Source organism: Hypomesus transpacificus, unplaced genomic scaffold, assembly GCF_021917145.1.
Source record: "Hypomesus transpacificus isolate Combined female unplaced genomic scaffold, fHypTra1 scaffold_170, whole genome shotgun sequence".
Lineage (NCBI taxonomy): Eukaryota > Metazoa > Chordata > Actinopteri > Osmeriformes > Osmeridae > Hypomesus > Hypomesus transpacificus.
In genome coordinates, this window is record NW_025813728.1 from 350343 (window position 1) to 371797 (window position 21455).

The following is a 21455-nucleotide window of genomic DNA, read 5'->3' on the forward strand; positions in this document are numbered from 1 at the left end:
TTAATGCAGAGTGTGAAGGCTGTAACGTTTGTGAAAAGATTATACAGTAAACTTAAGTAAACAACAGAAGATTTTCAACCGAAACGGAAAAGTCAGCACAGACAAGATTGCATTCAAATGTTCCATGACATGAAGAAGACATAAAGACGCTCGTTTTAATGTTTACTCTCAGGTGCATTATGGGACGTTTGATCAAAGACATCCGCTTCCAAACCATCCTCGTGCTTCTCACCTATCTGCCACGTATATAAACAATATCTACATGTCTGCCACGTATATAAACAATATCTACATGTCTGCCACGTATATAAACAATATCTACATGTCTGCCACGTATATAAACAATATCTACGTGTCTGCCACGTATATAAGGTGAAAAGGACAGTGAACACAATATTGAGTTCTCGTTTCCTCTCAGCACAGCAGACTACAACCATGAAGATCCACTGTTTGTTTCTTCTGACTTTACTCATCCCTCTTCCTTCTCAAGGAGAAGTGACTCCTTTCAGTACCTGCCCGCGGTTCTTCTTCAATGGAGCCCCCCCTACAATACTCCCAGACCAAAACCGGTACAAGCAAATATGTCAGTGTCTACAGGACCAGAACAAAAAACTTAATTACTTCTATGCTACGCTGTACGATACCACAAACAAGATTCCGGTGTATTCTGCCTATGTGTTGGGGGACGGACAAGGAGCTAAGCATAGGGAGGACAAGTGGTTTTCCGAACCTGAGGTACTGTATTATCAGTTGAATAGAACAGATCTAAAAGACCTTGCACTCTCATTTCTCCAATACAGTTGACTAAAATGCCATTTGAGAGGTGATTTTCACAACACTGTTAATGTCTGCATTATCCTACACCTAGGGCTAGTACAGAAATACTTTAATTCATGTTCATTGACTTAATCTCTATCTACACTATCATATGTTTGGGGTGTCTCATTTATGCGATGATTGAATTAATACTATTGACTGTAAATATAAATATTGATATTAAATTGACTTTTAGTAAGGGCCAGTCAGAAAGCACCATATAAACTACATGATATAATTATTCATGCACTACCAAGCAGGCGTTTGTAAACCTCAGTCAGCTAAGCATAGCGATGTCACTGCAGTGTGAAGCTCAATTTCAACACCCAGCCAATCATCTCTCTCCTTTCCTAGCTTGATGGAGGTGACCATTTTTGTATGGACAAGATGAGTGATACCATTCCGCAAAGGAACTGGGGTGTACACCAGGCCAAGAACACAGACTACATAGGCACACGACAGACAGGCTGTGTGAAAGGCCACCTGTACCCCGTTCAGCACACCTCGGACAAGGACACTGCGCTGGCCACCTCCACCCTGACCAACGCAGCCCCACAGGACAAGGACTTCAACAACCGTGCATGGAAGACACACGAAGGGGTAATGCGCAATCTGTATACACCTTGTAACACAGTCTACATTGTCACAGGGGTGGTGCCAGGGCAAAGAACGATTGGGACTGGTCGTGTCAGAGTGGCACAGTTCTACTGGAGTGCCTACTGTTGCTTGAGTCCAGGTTGTACACCCAGGTCGGAGGGTTACTGGGGTCCTGACAACAATGGTCGGGTGGTGAGGCGCACTGTGCAGGAGCTGGAGGCCTGGCTGACAGTTCAATATAATACAATGTTCTCTGTGTTTAATGGACAATGTTGATAATTTAACAAGTTCAGTAGGGAGGCCTGAGAATACACTCATACATTTTTTACAATTATTATTAATCAACAATAAAATACAAACTAAGTAAAGATCTTGGAACCAACTAAATGTCTGTTTGTAGTAATTAAAAGAAATGATTCACATTATGCATTTGTATTCGGATAGTATTTCTTGTAGATAAAAGCATTTAATAAAGAAGTAATCTCAAATGAAAACCTGTGAAACCCTGTGTTTATATAAATACATTTAAATGTAAATAACATATGTCTGTACAGTAAGTCTGCACAACACAACTTGATTCAAAGAATACACTTATTTATTTATTTTTACAATGTCCACAAATGTGAATAAGCAAGCCCTGCCTGATCAGAGACACATGCTACCTAATCAGAACAGCGATGTAGACCAGAGCCAGCATATCCAGAGAGCCCTTGAGACACGAGTCATTGTACGTTAAATGACAGACAAGAGTTCTACTGTGTTTCTCATCCATGTTTACAGTGACTCTTAAGTAGTTAGGCAAATCTCTCATGCAAGTGTTTAACTGCCAGTCACACTTCGTGACAACACACCCATGCGCACACACATATTCACGCACACATTCACATACACACTCACACACATTCACACAGTCAGCAGAAAGAGGGCGTGGCTGAAACAGCGAGAGCTCTCATTGAAACAAGGCCTCGGTTGTTCCCTCGTACTTCACATGGCGATCGTCGTCGGATCCTACGTACCCCTCACCTGGAAAGAAAGAGAGAGAGACAAAGATGGAAAGAGAAAGAGAGTCTGTACATGACTTTTAACTCATGTCCTAGTCTAAAGAAGATGTGCATACGTATTCAACATTTAAACGTTTTACAACTAACAATTTAATTCCAGAATATCCACCAGAAGCACAGGGATATGCCCCCATATGGTACCTGCAGAGTAGAATAACAATCTATCAAAACAGTTCAGTGGGCAGGTCCTTGGCCTGGGTGTTGTCCAAACTGGATCACAGATGAGTGTGAAAGGGATGTAACTTTTGGATGGTGTCCTTTAAATGTTCATACATTGCATATACTTAATATGTCTACACAACATTTATAAATGGTTTGGTTCGTAGATTTAAATCATTTTGACACCAAGGTTGACCGACTTATCATACTGTAATTTCTTCATCATGAATCCTAGATTTGGCCATTTTGCTGCTAGAGGGAGTCAGCCACCTTGTATTGTAAGACACACTTCAAATTATTAAATATCAACTTCAGAAACCTCCCCATTTGCTGACAGACACACAACTCATATTTCCTGGTGGAGGAGGAAGAGACTGATTAGTAACCTGTGGCTCCTCTGGGGGGGGCCTGGTCTGTGTGTTGATGTGTTTGGAGGTTTGACTTTGAGTTGTTGTGTGGGTTAGTTACCACTAGAGGGCAGTGACACACTGTATTGTAGTGATGGGTCTTTCGCGAATGATTATCTTTTTTTAATAGATTAATATAGTCTATAAAAAATGTAATGATTATGAAACAATGAATTTTAATTGTGCTTAAAATAATTGACTAATTCAAAGAACAACAAAAAAATACTTGAAGGCCTACAGGCGCACACGATCATCCTCACATTCTGTTCCTGTCAATCATACACGCGGTGTCAACCAATCATACTGCATGAGGGAGGGCCGAGCTAACTCACACACACTCAGTAGATGAGTAGTCGAAACTCGGAGGAGAACCATAACAAATCAATGCATTTTTAAAGACATTGTGGTTAAGGTCAGGGGCGTGTTCAGGGAGTGGCCTAGGGTGGCACGGGCCACCCCTGAAATCTGATTGGCCGCCCCAATATATGATTGGCTATATGCCCAGTCAGAGGCGGGCCACCCCTATCAAAAATGTCTGGACACGCCCCTGGTTAAGGTAGAGTATGATTTCATATAATAATTGAATTCAAATTGTTTTCACACCTATCATAGTCAAATTCATAGTTAAAACTTGTATTTTTTCAAGAGTCGTTCGAGAGCATTTCAGTGAGCTGAGCCAAACAAGCCGGCTCACGAAAAAGAGCCGGAATGCCCATCACTACTGCATTGACCCTAATGTCCCTAAAAATGACAATTGGCTCGTTCAGTTCATTTCAGTTCCAGTGGGAAGTTCTGAATAGCAGTGCCGGTCCTTCGTCCCGTGGGGGGGGGGGGGAGTGGGGGGGGGGGGGAGTAGGGGGGGGGGGGAGTGGGGGGGGGGGGGGGGAGTGTGGGGGGGGGGGGAGTGTGGGGGGGGGGGGACCTTGCTTAGGGCACCAAAGGTGCTAGGACTGGCACTGCTAAGTAGTTCTATATTATTGGGGTACAAGTTGGTTGCGTGAAGCTCAGTCCAGCTTGAGAGTCCAATTCACTCAATAATGTGTTCATTTTCCTTCTGACACCTATCAGACATGGCCTCCGCTCTCTTCACCCCCTCCACCTACTCGACGGCGTTCTCCTGCACGCCCGTCCTGATTGGAGACCACCTGCTGTGTTCCATCTGCATGGACCTGTTCCAGGACCCCGTCACGACAACAGAGGTGAGCTCTGTTACTGATTGGCTGATTGATCAAAACTAAATAACCTGAACGAAATGTAATGTTATTAGCCTATGTGATGGCATGATTGATATGTTTTTGGTTTACTTTGTATGGTGAAAGTTTTACACTTGAACACTTGGCATTCATGCCCTTTTATATATATTTTTTGTATAAAGAGTTAAGATTCTGCTGATATTGTATAATGAAGATATATGCCAAAAAAAATGAAATTACGTTTTATAGTTAAGTGCATTTGTGTTTCAGTTTTTCAATGAATTATTGATTCTCATAAAAATCATGTGACTTTTAGGTATCACTGAATTAAACATACTTGCTGTACGCAAGGTGGAATAACACATCATTGAAACAAAAGCTAAGAAAATATTGAGCGTGTACTGTTAACTAAGGGATTGTATGTCTCAGTGGTTAAAGCATTTGACTGCAGATTAAGACGTTGCAGGTCCATCATGAATACAAACAACATCAATGTATTTGTATGGAGACTTTATTCTTTAAAAGATGCATGATTGTCAGTTAGGCAAGAAGTTTATGCATTCTGAAATAAACAAACAGCTGTATCCTAGTCAGCACTGAGGAGGAAGCCACTGAAAGTGGTATGACCAAAGTCATCCCCCCAAACGTGAGTTTGAGAGCGCATGATCACATAGACCGGGTCCCCCTCGTTCAGCTCCAGGGTCACTGCGTTGCCCCCGTTGTCGGCCTTATCCTCAGCTTTGTGATCCGACGTGGTGACGATTCGTTTTCCATTCTTGAGCAGTAATAACACTACTCCCTCTTCGCCTCCTGCATGATAGAAGTAGCAGAAATAGTACACCCCTTTCATTGGGGCGGTAAAGACTCCTGTGGAGAGAGAGAGAGTTTTTTGTGGTAATCTGTACAGTCCATTTAAAAGGTTAAATATGAGGTTGTCTCGATCTGAAACCCTTCTGCTGTTCCTACTAGTCTAAAACTGATTTCTTTCAAAGCTGGTTCGTAAATTGTTCAGTTTTTTCCTACTATTTTGTTTACTTAGGGAAAAAGTGAACAATTGTGTAGATATAATTAGATCAAATGTACCTGTATTTGAATTGTAGGCATTGCCAATGTTAGTGATGACGGTTTTGTAAATCATTGTGGTGTCAACATTGAAAGGACCAATTGTTCCAGTTCCTCCTGCTGCAGCAGAGAAGATGACCTGTGTTCTCTCTGTGTAAAACAAAACCACATCATTACATTTACATATTTAGCAGACACTCTTATCCAGAGCGACTTACATTAAGTACAGGGACAGTCTCCCCTGAGGCAAGTAGGGTGAAGTGCCTAGCCCAAGGACACAACGTCATTTGGCGCAGCCAAGAATCGAACCGGCAACCTTCTGATTAATAGCCAGAGTCCCTAACCGCTCAGCCATCTGACTCCCCGTCATCATTACAATCATTACAATTAGCTTGTGTTGTCGAGAAACAATAACGTTTCCTTGAAATTATCCCTTTTACCTTTCTTTCGGAGATGATCAACTTGGCTTTCTAGAAGTTTCAGCCTGTCTTCCAAGGTTGAGGAGGGAAGCTGTGTCGACTCTTGGTCTTCCTGAGCAGCAGACAGACCACAGAACAGCAACACCAGCAAACAGGACAAGTTCTTCATCTTCAGCACGATTCTGTTGGCTATCAAACACCTTCAATGGTTCCCCGAGAAGAAGTCTCTCATTTTATAAAGCAACTGGCAGTTTTTTTTTGTAAATTTCTGGGATTTAGTCCAGGCATATAACTTATTGACAGAGCAGCATACATTCTCTACCAGTGTTTCTGTCATTTACGGGAAATACCTAGCAAAAACATGTGTTAACCCTGAACATACAGATCACCGTCTGCAACCAGAGTTGATTGACCGAGTGTCTACACTTCAGGTTAAAGACATTTTTCTGTCCAATAAATCAACTGATGAACAGCAATAGTTGAAGTTAATATCCACTAACTAGACATGGGACCCAATAAACAATAAAACATTGATTGTTCTATACCACATGAAAATAAGTAACAGCAATAGATTTATTCAGTAATAATTATTGAAACATTACTTGGCACTGGGCATTCAAACATTGACAGAGCAGCATACTGTCTGGTTATGCCAGTTTAGCAGTCATTTCCCTCAAATGCTTGGCACAAATCATGTTGATCCTGAACTGACTGGTAAGACAATGAATCAACACAGCGTGTCCACACTGCAGGTTCATGTGGTCATTTATGCGATAAATGAACTGACAAAGAGAAGTTAATACCCACTTGCTAGACATGGCTAAACCCAATCAACAATAAAATATAGCTTGTTCTATACCACAAGAAGAAAAGTAATAATAGTGGATATAAAAACTGAAAACAAACAAACACAAAACAAAAGACTACACTAATATTGTTTTCTTGCAAAACAATTACAATACTTAATAATAATAACTACTGATATAATTCATTACATTAGTCATCAGTAGGCTATAATATTGAAAACCATTTAAAAATAGCAGTTGATCGAGGCTTTGGCTGTGCTCCAGATGTGGAAACTGTTCTGCCTGAAGTGCAACACAGCAGGGGTTTGAAAGTTGTATCGGTTAATTAGCACTAGAGGGCAGTAATGTACATCACTGACCAGTGACCATCCTGTGTGCTTGTACATGATGATGGCTCGTTATGCTCATATCAGTTACAATGGGAAGTTCTGAAATTGTTCTTGCCCAGTGCCAAGTAATGTTTTAATAAATATTGTTGATCCTGAACTCTATTGACTGGTAAGACAATCAACACAGTGTATCCACACTGCAGGTTTTAGTGGTAATTTATGCGATAAATGAACTGACAAAGAGAAGTTACGGTAATATCCACTGAATACAGGAGAGTATAAACCATAAGCTATTAAAGTGGTTAACTTGTGTACAGTAAATGCATTGTTTGCTGGTTTATTTTGCTACTTCTCAGTACACCACATTAAGTACACCCCTAAGTACTGTAAGACTTTGAATACTTAAAGTGCAAATCAACACCTCACCACTCTAGTGGGTTTGTTTCTGTTAAAATTTAAAACCGTATAAGAGGGTAAAAACATACCAGGCAAACATTGGTATGATGTAATAAAATTGCTATTTCGTGCATTAAATTAATAGTGTGTATATGATCAGGGATTAATAATAATCAATTGTATTGGTGTCACCGAGTGGCCCCCAAATCATTTCTGCTTCAGGCCCCATAAAGGGTTAGAGCCGGCCCTGGCTTCAGCCATGTCCCGAAAAAGACACGGAAACACAAATTGTCCCAACCAAAAACTGCAGAGTGAAACATAACGTTGATAGTACATAAAGCTCAAAAAACTGTGTTTGCACTTAAATTAATGCCATTTTCTTTTATTTGGCTTCAACTTTTGATGTCTTTACCCACGCTGAAATCCAACCTACTCCCTTGGGTCTCATTGGCAATCATTAATTGTTGTGATCTTTCCACAGAAGTGTCCTTGGCTCGTTGGCAAACACGACACATGCTGGGACACCATGAGATACCTGCCCTTTAACTCTTTGTAGGCAGTGGCATGACCATTTAAAGCCCTGGCAACAGCAGCATAGGTGAATTTTATACCATGGTCTGGGTGAAAACTCGATTCTGATTGGCTGCAGGTGAATGATAAGAGGTTGGTATAGCCAGTGGGTAGAGAATTTGGTTTTGAGCATTTGACTGCAGATCTAGAGGTTGCTGTTCAAATCCCCCCTTGCATGTCACTTTGGATTGAAGGGTTTGCTTAGTGAGAACATAATTATCATTATATGATACTGAAATAGTATTTTGACATTAACACAGAAAGTGCTTAAAAGTCATCTAAACACATAAATAACCAGTGTAGTTATTGACATTGATTTGAATGGTCCTGCCTTAGAAAAGTTGGCCAAAGCCAGATATTTATGAATATTTGTTCTATGGTGTAAAAAAAACCTAACATCTGGAAATTGTTATCTTTTTCCTGTACTTTATCAGCATTTGGTGCTATATGGGGCAAATGTCCTCCTTGGGCTTGTGTGAAACTGATAAAAAATGACACACATCAATGACTTCTCCCCTGAGAACTTCAGTTAAGTGACCAGATCCTCTCTTCTCAGTATAGCTGAACACCAAACCATGAAGATCAACTGTTTATTTCTTCTAATTGTCCTCCTCGCTCCTCTTTCTCAAGGAGAAGTGACTTCTTTCAGTAAGTGCAAGCAGTTCTTTGTCAACGGAGTTGCTCCTACAATACTTGTGGACTTAAAAAACAACAACCGGTACCAGCAAATATGTCAGTGTCTCCTGGACCAGAACGACAGACCTGTTTACTACTATGCTACGCTGTACGATACCGCAAACAAGATTCCGGTGTATTCTGCCTATGAGTTTCAGCACAAAGACGTTGATCGGACGGACAAGTGGTACGTCGAACCCCAGGTACTCTTACTCAGTCATCTCTCCAAAACAGTTCTTTAAGATGCAGATCGAGAGTGCATGTCAGAGAGTTTTACGTAAAGAAATGGACACAATTATGCTTTGTATGTGCAGTCTAGATATAACACAGGAGCTGTTAAGGGATAATGCATTAAATTGTTCAGCAATACCAATAGTATAGGTATATACCGTATGCGTACTAATTAAAATGGACCAATATCTACTAATATCTCTATTTACATGATCATATTATTCCAGGTGTCTGAGTACATTCCCTACATTTTCATTTACTACGTTATCTTTCTTCTTGTACTGCATTACCTGTATTTTCATAAACTACATTATCTACTTATTCATGCATGTCCAAGCAAGCGTTTGCAAACCTCAGCCACCTCTCTGTAGCGTGAAACACAGTCTCGACACCCAATGATCCAATGAACTCTGTCCTTCCAAACACCCAATGATCCAATGAACTCTGTCCTTCCAAACACCCAATGATCAAATGACCTCTGTCTGTCCTGTACTTCCTGTAGCTGGACGGAGGTGTGCGCACATGCATGGGCGGCCTGAGCCACATTCCGTCCATAGACAGGGGTCGCCACCAGGCCGTGGGGAAGGACTACGACGGCTCAGGCTTCGACAAGGGCCACCTGTACCCGGTCCACCACACCTCCACCCAGGCCTCCATGTTGGCCACCTCCACCCTGACCAACGCTGCCCCCCAGGACCCGGGCTTCAACCGTGGCCAGTGGAGGAAGCATGAGGAGGGCCTGGCCCTTCACCTGGGGGTCAGGTGCTCCCGGGCCCACGTTGTCACCGGGGTCGTGCCTGGGAACACACAGATTGGGAATGGTGTCAGAGTGGCACGGTTCTACTGGAGGGCCTACTGTTGCTTGGAGACCGGTGTTTCGCTCACCTCGGAGGGTTATTTCGGTCCCGACAACAACGGCCGGGTGGAGACGCTCACTGTGAGGGACCTGGAGACCAGGCTGACTGGGTATTATGGGATGCCGTTCTCTGTGTTTGGTGCGAAGTGTCGATGATTTCACAAGATCAGTAGAGAGGTCTAAGCTGACTCTCAAAAAAGTTGCTGACTAATAAAAACGGTTAAAATCTCTTGTGGTCTTCATTTTTCTCCCATCAATCAAATAAAATGTGTGCAGTAAAAGACTCCCACAGACTTAAAACTTATATTTATCAGATACATTATATATTTGTTATATTATCATTTAGAATGGAAAGCCCTAACCCTGTGTTTACATAAATACATTTAAACATAAATAAAGACATACACATTGACATTCTTTAAGTCTGTACAGGCAAGCATTACAAGACAGAGGGAGAATGTATTTAAGTATAAAACATGAACAAGCGAGCTGTACTGATGACCAGACAGGTCTACTGGGTTCTGATCGATCATTTAAGAAGGATAGTCAAGAAGGTAGGAAGGCAAATCCTTGAAACAGACTCACATGTAAACCCATCAGAGACACATACTTCCTTATCAGAACAGCGATATAGACCAGAGTCAGTGTGTCTAGACAGCCCTTGAGACACAAGTCTTTGTACGTTAAATGACAGACAAGAGTTCTACTGTGTTTCTTATCCATTTTTACAGTGACTCCCAGGTAGTTAGGCAAATATCTCATGCCAGTTTCTAACTGGCAGTCACACATCGTAAACACACCCATGCGCGCACACACTTATTCATGCACACTCTCACACCCTTGTACACACACAGCAGAAAGAGGGCGTGGCTCCAAATGGTTTACTTTACTTTATAAGAAAAATATAAATATTTAAACTTGCCCATGTACATGAGTTTGAAAACTGTTCTCATTGTCAATAACATGCTAAAATTGAGTTGAAGAGGGTTACACTGCCTTTTTCACTGCAAATTTGTTGAGCACAGTGGGCCTTGTCACCTTATAGTGGGGAATATTTCATGTCAGTGAGACAGTCAAACTTATGTTGCCATTTCCTTGATTATTAGTGTTACTTGATTATTAGTGTTACTTGATTATTAGTGTACTATTAAGAGTCGCCATCCAATCAAACAAAACACAAGGTATTTTGCCACTTGAAGAGAAACTTAAAATAAATGAAAAGTTATAGAATAGTTGACCCCTATCATGGACACACATTGCTGACACACATGTAAGGGGTTAAATATTTGGCCAAACAAACCGATTCCTCTAGGTTTATAAAGGAAGAGTGTATTAACATTAACCAAGAATGGTTAAATTGAGGTTAAATAAAATGTATATTTAATAACATTGCAAATGAAGGAAATCAATTATAAGGTAAGCATGTTACAAAGTAAAGGTTTTAAATCTGACCTACTCTACCTTATTATTATAAATCAGAGAGAGCGAGAGAGACAGAGAGAGAGAGAGAGAGAGAGAGAGAGAGAGAGAGAGAGAGAGAGAGAGAGAGAGAGAGAGAGAGAGAGAGGGAGAGAGGTGAGCAGGGACAAGGAGTAGGACAAGCCAGAGCTGAGGAGAAGCCCTCAGGAGATCAATAATCTACAGAACAATGCTTCATAATTCCCTTCATACCCACGAACAGCCAAACAGACAACATCTTGACCCTTACTTACGACTAGCAATGCTACAGCTAAGCTACACAATGAGGTGTGAGGGCCCTCAGGCAGAGACTCTGTCCAGCAACTTCAGATTTGAGCATATGAGAGGTGGAAGCAGGGTGACACCCAGCCTTACTCACATGCATACTCACACACAGCTATCGTAACAGACTCACATGATGATGCAACCCCATCAGAGACAGACACTTTCTGTTCTCCTGTGCTCTTATCTGTTGTTACGGTGACCATCAGGTAGTAAGGCAAATCTCTCAGGCCAGTGTCCAAATGCTTGTTTCACATTGTAGACACACACACACATATTTGTAGTTCTAAACATACAATTCTCTACACTTGGCACAGTCTTTATTGAGAAAATGTATTTATTGTGTCAACTAAGGAAACACGATCATCACAGTAGTGTTTTCCACTCATCGAGATGATTTTCACTTTCTTACAAACGATCATCCCATTGATGGTGTGTTTGTGTGTCTATGAGAAATGTTCATTTACAGCCCAGTTTTAAGACAGTGTTTGCTTTTGCAAAACTGGAGTCGTGGAGTTTGGAGTTATGCGTTAGCTTTTTGGGATTTGTGTTAAGAATGTTGAGAATAACAACCATGCTTTTTAGAAAATGTGAGTAAGCAATTGAGACAAACATTTATCAGACTGCTTTAGTCCAAACATGTCCTACTGGATGGAGGTTCCCTTCGGACGACTCCAGGTTCGATTCCCACTCGAGGCCTATTGGTGCTCAGGTGGTCTATCACCCGGGGCCTTTCTGTGTGGAGTTTGCCTGTTCTCCCTGTGCTCACATGGATTCCTCCGCTAAGAACCCCAATGTAAGACCATGCAAAACAGATCACTCTCCTGTCCCTGGACAGGACATGGACAGGCGCTTGACCATGGCCCCAAATTGCACTTCAATGTCTACCCACTGCTCCTAGCTGGTACCTGCCTGCTGCTCCTAGCTGGTCTCTACCCACTGCTCCTAGCTGGTACCTGCCTGCTGCTCCTAGCTGGTCTCTGCCCACTGCTCCTAGCTGGTCTCTGCCCACTGCTCCTAGCTGGTCTCTGTCCACTGCTCCTAGCTGGTCGCTGTCCACTGCTCCTAGCTGGTCTCTACCCACTGCTCGTAGCTGGTCTCTACCCACTGCTCCTAGCTGGTCTCTGCCCACTGCTCCTAGCTGGTCTCTACCCACTGCTCCTAGCTGGTCTCTACCCACTGCTCCTAGCTGGTCTCTACCCACTGCTCCTAGCTGGTCTCTACCCACTGCTCCTAGCTGGTCTCTTTCCAATGCTCCTAGCTGGTCTCTACCCACTGCTCCTAGCTGGTCGCTGTCAACTGCTCCTAGCTGGTCTCTGTCCACTGCTCCTAGCTGGTCTCTGCCCACTGCTCCTAGCTGGTCTCTACCCACTGCTCCTAGCTGGTCTCTACCCACTGCTCCTAGCAATATCTACATGTCTGCCCCGTATATAAGGAGAAAAAGACAGTGAACACAATATTGAGTTCTCGTTTCCTCTCAGCACAGCAGACTACAACCATGAAGATCCACTGTTTGTTTCTTCTGACTTTACTCATCCCTCTTCCTTCTCAAGGACACGTGACTCCTTTCAGTACCTGCCTGCGGTTCTTCGTCAATGGAGCCCCCCCTACAATACTCAGAGACCAGAATAAACCAGACCGGTACCAGCAAATATGTCAGTGTCTACTGGACCAGGCCGGCTCAACTGTTTACTTCTATGCTACGCTGTACGATACCAAAAACAAGATTCCGGTGTATTCTGCCTATTTGTTGGGGACTGGACGTGGAACTACTAATAGGAGGAACCCATGGTATTCCGAACCTGAGGTACTGTATTTTCAGTTGAATAGAACAGATCTAAAACACCTTGCACTCTCATTTCGCCAATACAGTTGACTAAAATGCCATTTGAGAGGTGATTTTCACAACAATGTTAATGTCTGAATGATCCTACACCTAGCTAGGGCTAGTACAAAAGTTTGGGGGTGTCTCATGCGATGATTGAATTCATACATTATTTATTTATTATATAAATAATAATGTTAAATTTACTTTTAGTTAGGTCCAGTCAGAGAGCACCATATAAACTATGTGGTATACTCATTCATGCACTACCACACAGGCGTTTGTAAACCTCAGTCAGCTAGGCATAACAATGTCAACACAGTGTGAAGCTCAATTTCCGAGCCAATCAACTCTGTCCTTTCCTAGCTGGATGGAGGTACCGGTTTGTGTATTAACGAGATGAAAACAGACACTAATAATCAGGCCATGAACAATGACTACTATGAATCAACCTACGACAGAGGCCACCTGTACCCCGTTCAGCACACCTCGACCTATGAAGCTATGCTGGCCACCTCCACCCTGACCAACGCAGACCCGCAGACCTGCCACTTCAACCGAGATGTATGGAGGGCACAAGAAACGAAAATTTGCAAACTGTATACACCTGGTAACCCAGTCTACATTGTCACAGGGGTGGTGCCTGATCAGCGGCGTAACAAGGACTTGGCAGGCCCGAGTGCAGATCTCACCAACGGGCCCCTTACCGACCTATCGTCAGGCGAAATTATTGAGTTTTCAGTTTAGCAATGCGCAAGGAAATTTAGGCTACTCATGATGTACAATTAAGGGTAACGACTGCTCCTTCTATGTGAAGATAGATTACGGTTTTCAAAGATGAACGGCTCAGACTCGCGAGTCTCTGGCTCTAGATTATGCTTGCTACAACACGGAATGAGCATAATGGAACAGTCAGTCATGAGCCGACGTATCTGAGACGTTTGAAATAGAGCACGGAGATGAGAAGAAAATCTGATCATTTACCGAGGCTTATCCGACGTTATGAATGACGTTTCGATCTGTCATGTGTGCTATCTGGGTACTAGTAAAAAAAAAACAGTCACTTCGATGGTGAATATTTGATTTTATGTTCGTTAGATATGCTAGTTTACATTTAGTCTATCTAGCTTTAGCTATTTTCCGACTACATCCTGCACATAGTTTACTATATCTAACCTGGCCGCTGCCTGGTAGCCTAGGCCTATATGTGCATTTTTATGACGTTTAATAGCCATGTCAACTGCATACACCAGACCGTAAACGTTATATAATTATTAGCCTACCCTGGTGGCTGAGTTTCACACTCATTGCTGTTGCCGGGCTGGGGGTCAGACGTAGCGTCCTCTTCAACACGCTTCGCCACAATCCAAATGAGCATAGTTTTGACAGCTTTGCCACCCTTACATCTTGCTCTTTTCGTTCCTGCCGCTTTCTGGAGCCACTATTATGTTAAAGGGCATGGCATGGGGTAGCCTAATTCGCTTCAAAACACTAATGCAACACAACTGTAGTATCCCAACAACAACTGTCTGTGGTATTCCAACAACTGGATGGGAACAATCGTGTGTGGGTGGGCGGGAATCTTTGACAACAATATTACCCAGACATCCTTGCTATTTTTCGAGGGCAATATTACTTAATAAAAACGACATTTGTTTCATTCAGCAAAAGGCAAATTAGGAAAAATTAATTATTTGCTGTTGTTAACACTGACTGTTTTTAAAATGTTTATTGGGCAGGTGATAGCTCATAATTCTGAATAACTGACACCATAATTGAGAAATGTTTGCGAATTGATAACACTGGATCATATGTGATCCTCAACTTGCGGTATTACAGCGGTGCAAGGGGCCCGGTCAGATTGCTTTAAGGGGCCCGGTCAGGTTGTCTCACTTTTACGATGAGATCGAGGACGGGCCCCCTTTCGCCACGGGCCCTAGTGCAGCTGCACTCCTTGCACTCCCTATAGTTACGCCACTGTGCCTGATTACATTGTTGCTCTGTCAGGCCAAATAGTGTCCTAGGGCCAAATAGTGTCCTACCTGACGTCACAATGCCGTTCCGAAGCGAGGACGCGTCCGTCGCTATGCCGACCTTAAATTCCTGAGATTTCTATGCGTGCTAGCAGGAAACTGTCATGGTTGCTATACTGGTTACTAGGTAGGAAGTTTTGTATTTAGGCTTATTTAAACCAGTTTATTCTACTCTACTATATAAAGTTTTGACTCGTTTGATAGCTGGTGCTAGCTGGCTAGTTGTTTTCGTCAAAATAATTCACTTAGTTAGCATAAATTTTAACAGACCGGGAAGGCAACACGTATAGTATTCTACCTGCGCGTGTTGCTGTCTTGGGAATGTCGAACAAGTCAAAACTTTAAATAGTAGAGTAGAATAAACTGGTTTAAATAAGCCTAAATACAAAACTTCCTACCTAGTAACCAGTATTGCAACCATGACAGTTTCCTGCTAGCACGCGTAGATATCTCAGGAATTTAAGGTCGGCATAGCGACGGACGCGTCCTTGCTTCGGAACGGCATAGTGACGTCAGGTGGGACACTATTTGGCCCTAGGACACTATTTGGCCTGACAGCTCCAATTAATAATAGGGTACGTGTGGCTAAGTACTACTGGAGTGTCTACTGCTGCTTGAAACCAGGTTGTACACCCAGGTCGCAGGGTTACTGGGGTCCTGACAACAATGGCCGGGTGGTGACGCTCACTGTGCCGCAGCTGGAGGTCTGGCTGACTGAGTATTATGGGATGCAGTTCTCTGTGTTTGGTGGGCAATGTTGATGATTTAACAAGTTCAGTAGAGAGGCTTAAGCATACACTCATATATTTTTGACTATTGTTATTACTCAACAATAAAATTAAAACAAAGTAAAAATCTTGGAACCAATTAAATGTCTGTTTAATACAAATGTATTTGGATAGTATTCCTGGTGGATAAAACATTTGAATAAAGAAGTCGTCTAAAATGAAAACCTGAACCCTGTGTTTATATTACTACATTTAAATGTAATCAAAGACAAACATATGGAGACTGGCACTCTATCATAACCAAGTCTGTACAGCCACACAACACCACGTGATTTCGCCACGAGAGGGAGTCAGCCACCATGTATTGTAAGACACAATAAAAATGATTAAATATCAACTTCAGAAACCTTCCCATTTGCTGACAGAGTGAAAACGGAAGCATTTTTTTAAATCTTTAACATAGCACACTGTTTTACATACACGTCCTGCCAGTGTAAGGTAGGATATCAGCATTTTTATTTTGAAAAGTAGTACCATTAAGATTCTGAAATATTTAGTTCCTATTGGAAATGTAGTTTAACTCCTTTGTGTAGATATGTTTAATTTAAACATTGACATTGAATGCACTTTGTTGGTTGTTTTAGTTTTTACAGTGAAACGAACAAGAAAGAATGAAACCTTGTAGCCAAAGCTGCTTCTATAACTGTAATGACATTATGTTACTTGTGGAGTAAATTCTTTCAGATTAATGCAGATTGTGAAGGCTGTAACGTTTGTGGAAAAATAATACGGTAAACTTAAGTAAACAAAAGAAAATGTTTAACCAAAAGACGAAACGTCAGCCTAGATAGGATTGCGTTCGAATGTTCCATGGTCATAAAGACGCCTCTCGGTTAAATTTTTTCACTCAGGTGCATTATGGGACCTTTGATCCAAGATGTCCGCTTCCAAACAATCCTCGTGCTTCTCACCTGCCTGCCCGTTCCAAGTACTACAACATTCTCACACGCACAGTTTACCGATGCATGAAGGCGCCTATGCTGATTTGAGTTTTTAACACTTATAATCGCAACTGTGGTTGAAGCCACAGTTTAACTTTGACTTATTTTAAATATTGTGCTACGTGTGTATTCTCACGAGTGGGAAATTCCAAACAGTAAAATATAACAGACGCAACTTTGTTTCCCCACTAGATAACGCCGCCTTCAACCTCGTCGTCCCTTCGGAGCCTGTGATTGGTTTTGAGGGCGATGACATCATCCTTCCCTGTCGCCTGTCTCCCCAAAACAGCGCAGCTCACATGCGGGTCACATGGTTCAGGCAGGGGCAGTTTGATTCCCCCCTGTATGGGATTGACAACGGGAGGGTGACTGTGAGACAGGACTACCTGGGCAGAGTGAACATGTCCACCCAGGGGCTGGAGAAGGGCGATGTGTCTCTGGGGCTGAAGGGAGTCCTGCTGGCTGACAGAGGAGAGTACAGGTGCCAGGTCTTCTACCAGGATTGGATTAAGGAACAAGTTGTCAACGTCCAGATTAAAAGTAAGTCAATGTTTTTAGTGAAGGGTAATAAGTGTAAGTAATTATGGAAAGTTATTCTGAACTTATTCAGGTCAATGTGAAGTCAATTTTCTGCAAATTTCTTCCCAATTTCTTTCCTCTTTATTGGGACCAGGGAGGGGAAGTGTCCCTAAGATCTCCATAGCAACACGCAACAAAACCTTCATCCAGCTGAGCTGCAGCTCTGAATTCTGGTACCCTGAACCTCACATGCTGTGGCTGGACCACCTTGGAAAGGAAGTGACATCAGCACAGACGGAGGAAGCGAGACAGTCTCGTGACCTGTTCTCCATCAGCAGTCGAGTCAAACTGGGGAAGGAGCGACTCCAGGGCATCTCGTGTGTGGCGATGTCACATGACAGGAAGTCCAGGCTGGAGTCTGCTATGAAGGTGACGGGTGAGTTTGGGGGTGAGAAGGTTAAGTGGTTGCAGATTCCTAGTTACAGGAATAGCACAGTACTGCATGTGTGTAGGCCTACATCTCTCTCTCTCCTTGTTTAATTACACGGTTAACTGAAATACTACTGGTGCTCCAATGATAGACTTCATCTGACCTCTGCTTCCTACCCCTCGACTTCCTACTGCTTTTGTGTGTCACCTGCATTAAATTGTTTTGTCCACATGCGCACTACTCACCTGTGATTTAACCCTGAGTTTAACCCCATGAACAGCCTTGTGTGTTCTTTTGTTAACCTGTCTCAGTTTTTAATTTTTTTAATGAATGTTTCACGTTGCCTGATGTAACGTTGCAATTTCCCCCAAGGGATTAATTAAGTCCCTGCCAACTTCTCTGCCTTCCAGTTTCCCATAATCCTCCCTCCCTCTCTCCTTGTTGGTTCTAAGATGACGATCTGTAGGCCAATATATCTGTCCCTGTTATAAAGGACAGTATTTTTGAACAAACGTTCTCTCTCCTGTAACAGAGGGGTTTTACCTCGGTAGCGTGGAGGACCGCGGCTACGTCTACGCCAGTCTGATTCCCTTCTTCCTGACCCTGGTGTCCATCTCGGCGTCCACTGTCTACACCCTCTTTCAGGGACAACGTGAGTCTCTAACATTCCATTTTGCATTTAGTCATTTAGAGAGGGAGTCAGGTAGCTGAGCGGTTAGGGATACGGGTTAGTAATCTGAAGGTTACTGGTACCAATTTGGGAATCGAACTGGCAACCTTAAGATTACCAGCCCGCTCAGCCATCTGACATCTGACAGCCGGCTTGTCAGCTGGTATTGTGTCGTGCATCGGCCTGGTTCACCTTTGTGGACGACGCAGTCAGATTTCTAATTCATGCTTTCAATGTTGTTGTCACGGAACATCTTTGTTGACAAGTCCTCACCAGATTGTTTTTCCTCCTGTTTTCAGATGTTAAGAAAAGACTTAATAGTTTGGGTAAGTTTACTGGTAGTAATACTACTGGTACTACAATGACTTCAATTTCTACCACTACGACTACTACATTTACATTTAGTCACTAGTTCTACTACTAAGTCACTAGTTCTACTACTATTGATATTGCTATTATTGCTACCAGTATTACTAATACTACCAAAACTAGTTCAAGTACTACCAATGTTACTATTAATAGCACTACTACTATTGGTAATACTACAATTACTGCTAATGCACTATTGCTAGTTATACTACTATTATACTACTACTAGTATATTTTACTGTTGATTGTTCTTCTACAGGTACACTCTTGCACTTTTTGAGTTTCATGTTATTTAATTGTAACTTGTTTAACTGCATGCTCTTATGGTTCTTCCCTTTGGCACTTATTTGGTTTTTCACAATTTATGCTTCATGTTTTGGCTGCTTATAATATTTGGGGCAACCTCGTTGTTATGATCAGTGACCTATGCTCTTTTGTAAAACTCTCTTTTGGAAGTCGCTTTGGATAAAAGCATCTGCTAAATGCATAAATGTAAATGTACTACTATTACAAGTACTACCACTACTGTTAGTACTACTACTACATTTAGTATAGAATATTTTACTTGTAACAAAAATGTGTTTTACTGCTCTAAAAGTGTTAAACATATTAACAAATATCTTTCAATTATCAATGCAGATGACACACAAACAGAGATAGATAAAGCCGAAAAAGGTAAAAAGAAAAGTGTATTTTTTTATATAAGAAATATTTATGGTAAATCGAATGTTAAACTCTACATATGTAATTGTAAATTATGGTTCTATATTTCACAGAAAGACGTGACTATTTTAACAGTATAAAGAAAAATGAAGAGTTGTTTGGTAAGTGTTCTTCTGTTGAAAGATAAATCCATGGTTAGATTGACAGTAAAAGTACCATTGTTGAGATTAGACAGAATGTATACATGTGAAAATTACACACAGCTTGATATACATTGATGAAAGAACATATTTTTACTCAATAGAAATCACTGGCAAAATCCCTGACTCTGGTAACTATGACAACCACCTTTAATTATCAAGTCACTATAAGATACCCTCATGCACATGGGGATCATCTGCAAACGCAAAAATAAGTTTACCTTTTGTCTTCTTCTCTAGTTTGGAACTTAATGGTGGAGTGCGCAGGTAATTGTTATTCTCAAATTATAATACTATCACCGCAACAGTGTAGCTGAATGAACATCTATTGGGCTTATAAACAGAATAATTATAGATGGAACATTTGTAGAGAGGTGGTGTACTATAAGGTGTGCAGCATTGCAAGTATTGACAATCATCCTCTCCTTACAGAGGAGGTGACGTTTGACCCTGACACGGCACATAACTGCCTGCACGTATCAGAAGAGCACACATCTATCAAGTGTGGACAGGTCGGTACAGGACAATGTACAAACCAAAGGTTTGGAAAGGTTCAGTGTGTCTTGGGAAGGACAGGGTACGCTTCAGGTAGACATTACTGGGCGGTTGATCTGGGGAACAACAGTCAGTGGAGTGTGGGAGTCGCCCAAGACCCTGAGAACAGGGGGTCGGATATCTCCATCCGCCCAGACAACGGCTACTGGAGTATCTGTGTAAAGGGAGGAATGCTGCAGACTGTTGAGGAATCACCTACTGTTCTGCCTTCAGAACTGACGCCTGCTACTCTGGGAGTGTTTCTGGACATTGAGAGTCAGAGAGTCACTTTCTTCAACGTGAAGAAGAGGTGTCACATCCACTCCTTCTCTTTCTCTGAGAGATCTACCAAGGAACTGTTTCCTTTCTTTGGACCTTTGACTGGGTGTAAAGAGGAGCTCAGAATTACCCCCACCCACTCAAGCTTAGAGTGAACGATGAGATATTATTGGGTAGATGGGTCTCATAAAAATCAGATTTATTGTATAAAAAGCCTTTTAAGCAATGCGAATTGTCAAGCACAGGTATAAACAAAGTAGAGTTTCAAGTTTGGTATGATAGCACCACAGTAGTTTTCTTACAGTGACTTAAGTCTATGCCAAACACAATTGGTTTCAAGATCAGATTAATCAATTTACAATACATCATTGCACATTTTGGATAATACAAATATTAAATCATGTAAGATTTTGTTTTCAAACAATGTTAAATTTGTATTTGAATGGGCTTTATGTTTTAATTTGTAAGTAAGTCTATCTGAACATATTATAGACTATAATAGCAATGAAAACAATGTAAAAACAATGATAATACATGCAATGTAAATGATGTCCCTCAATTCTCATAAAACTGATGACAAACATGTGAATCGGTTGTTTTTCTTCACACAGGCTGATCTACAGGGGGGGCAAGGGGGGCAGCTGCCCCCCCACTCTAGAGCCTTGAACCCCCAGCTGCCCCCCTAACTTTGATGATCCAAAAACTGTACTTGTAAAAAACAAAAAGCCACTATGTCCACAAGCTTATCAAAACATTGAACTGAACAATACATTTACTGAAAGTGAACAATTATAAAAAAAAGTATTTTAAATGTATTCTTAGCCCCTCAAATAGCTACGTCCCTGCATCAAACGTGCAGAGCGGCGTTCACACAGTCTGGCTCGCAC

At 42.0% G+C, this 21455-nt stretch overlaps 3 protein-coding genes across 3 annotated transcripts; 2 read left to right on the plus strand and 1 right to left on the minus strand.

Moving 5' to 3' along the window:
- Window positions 1-4726: 4726 nt before the first annotated feature.
- LOC124489067 (complement C1q-like protein 4) lies at window positions 4727-5928 on the minus strand. Its single transcript, XM_047051699.1, has 3 exons — window positions 5736-5928; window positions 5317-5445; window positions 4727-5100 (listed from the first exon to the last, which is right to left on the minus strand). The coding sequence occupies exons 1-3, from the start codon at window positions 5881-5883 to the stop codon at window positions 4820-4822; spliced, it is 558 nt and encodes a 185-aa protein (XP_046907655.1). The 5' UTR covers window positions 5884-5928; the 3' UTR covers window positions 4727-4819.
- A 2368-nt stretch (window positions 5929-8296) lies between these two features.
- LOC124489106 (endonuclease domain-containing 1 protein-like) lies at window positions 8297-9806 on the plus strand. Its single transcript, XM_047051760.1, has 2 exons — window positions 8297-8693; window positions 9224-9806. The coding sequence occupies exons 1-2, from the start codon at window positions 8391-8393 to the stop codon at window positions 9731-9733; spliced, it is 813 nt and encodes a 270-aa protein (XP_046907716.1). The 5' UTR covers window positions 8297-8390; the 3' UTR covers window positions 9734-9806.
- A 7010-nt stretch (window positions 9807-16816) lies between these two features.
- Window positions 16817-21157, plus strand: LOC124489062 (butyrophilin subfamily 1 member A1-like). The gene is made up of 10 exons (XM_047051692.1): window positions 16817-16891; window positions 17097-17444; window positions 17578-17859; window positions 18386-18505; window positions 18823-18849; window positions 19532-19567; window positions 19669-19716; window positions 19860-19886; window positions 19996-20022; window positions 20188-21157. The coding sequence occupies exons 1-10, from the start codon at window positions 16822-16824 to the stop codon at window positions 20721-20723; spliced, it is 1521 nt and encodes a 506-aa protein (XP_046907648.1). The 5' UTR covers window positions 16817-16821; the 3' UTR covers window positions 20724-21157.
- The last annotated feature ends 298 nt before the right edge of the window (window positions 21158-21455 follow it).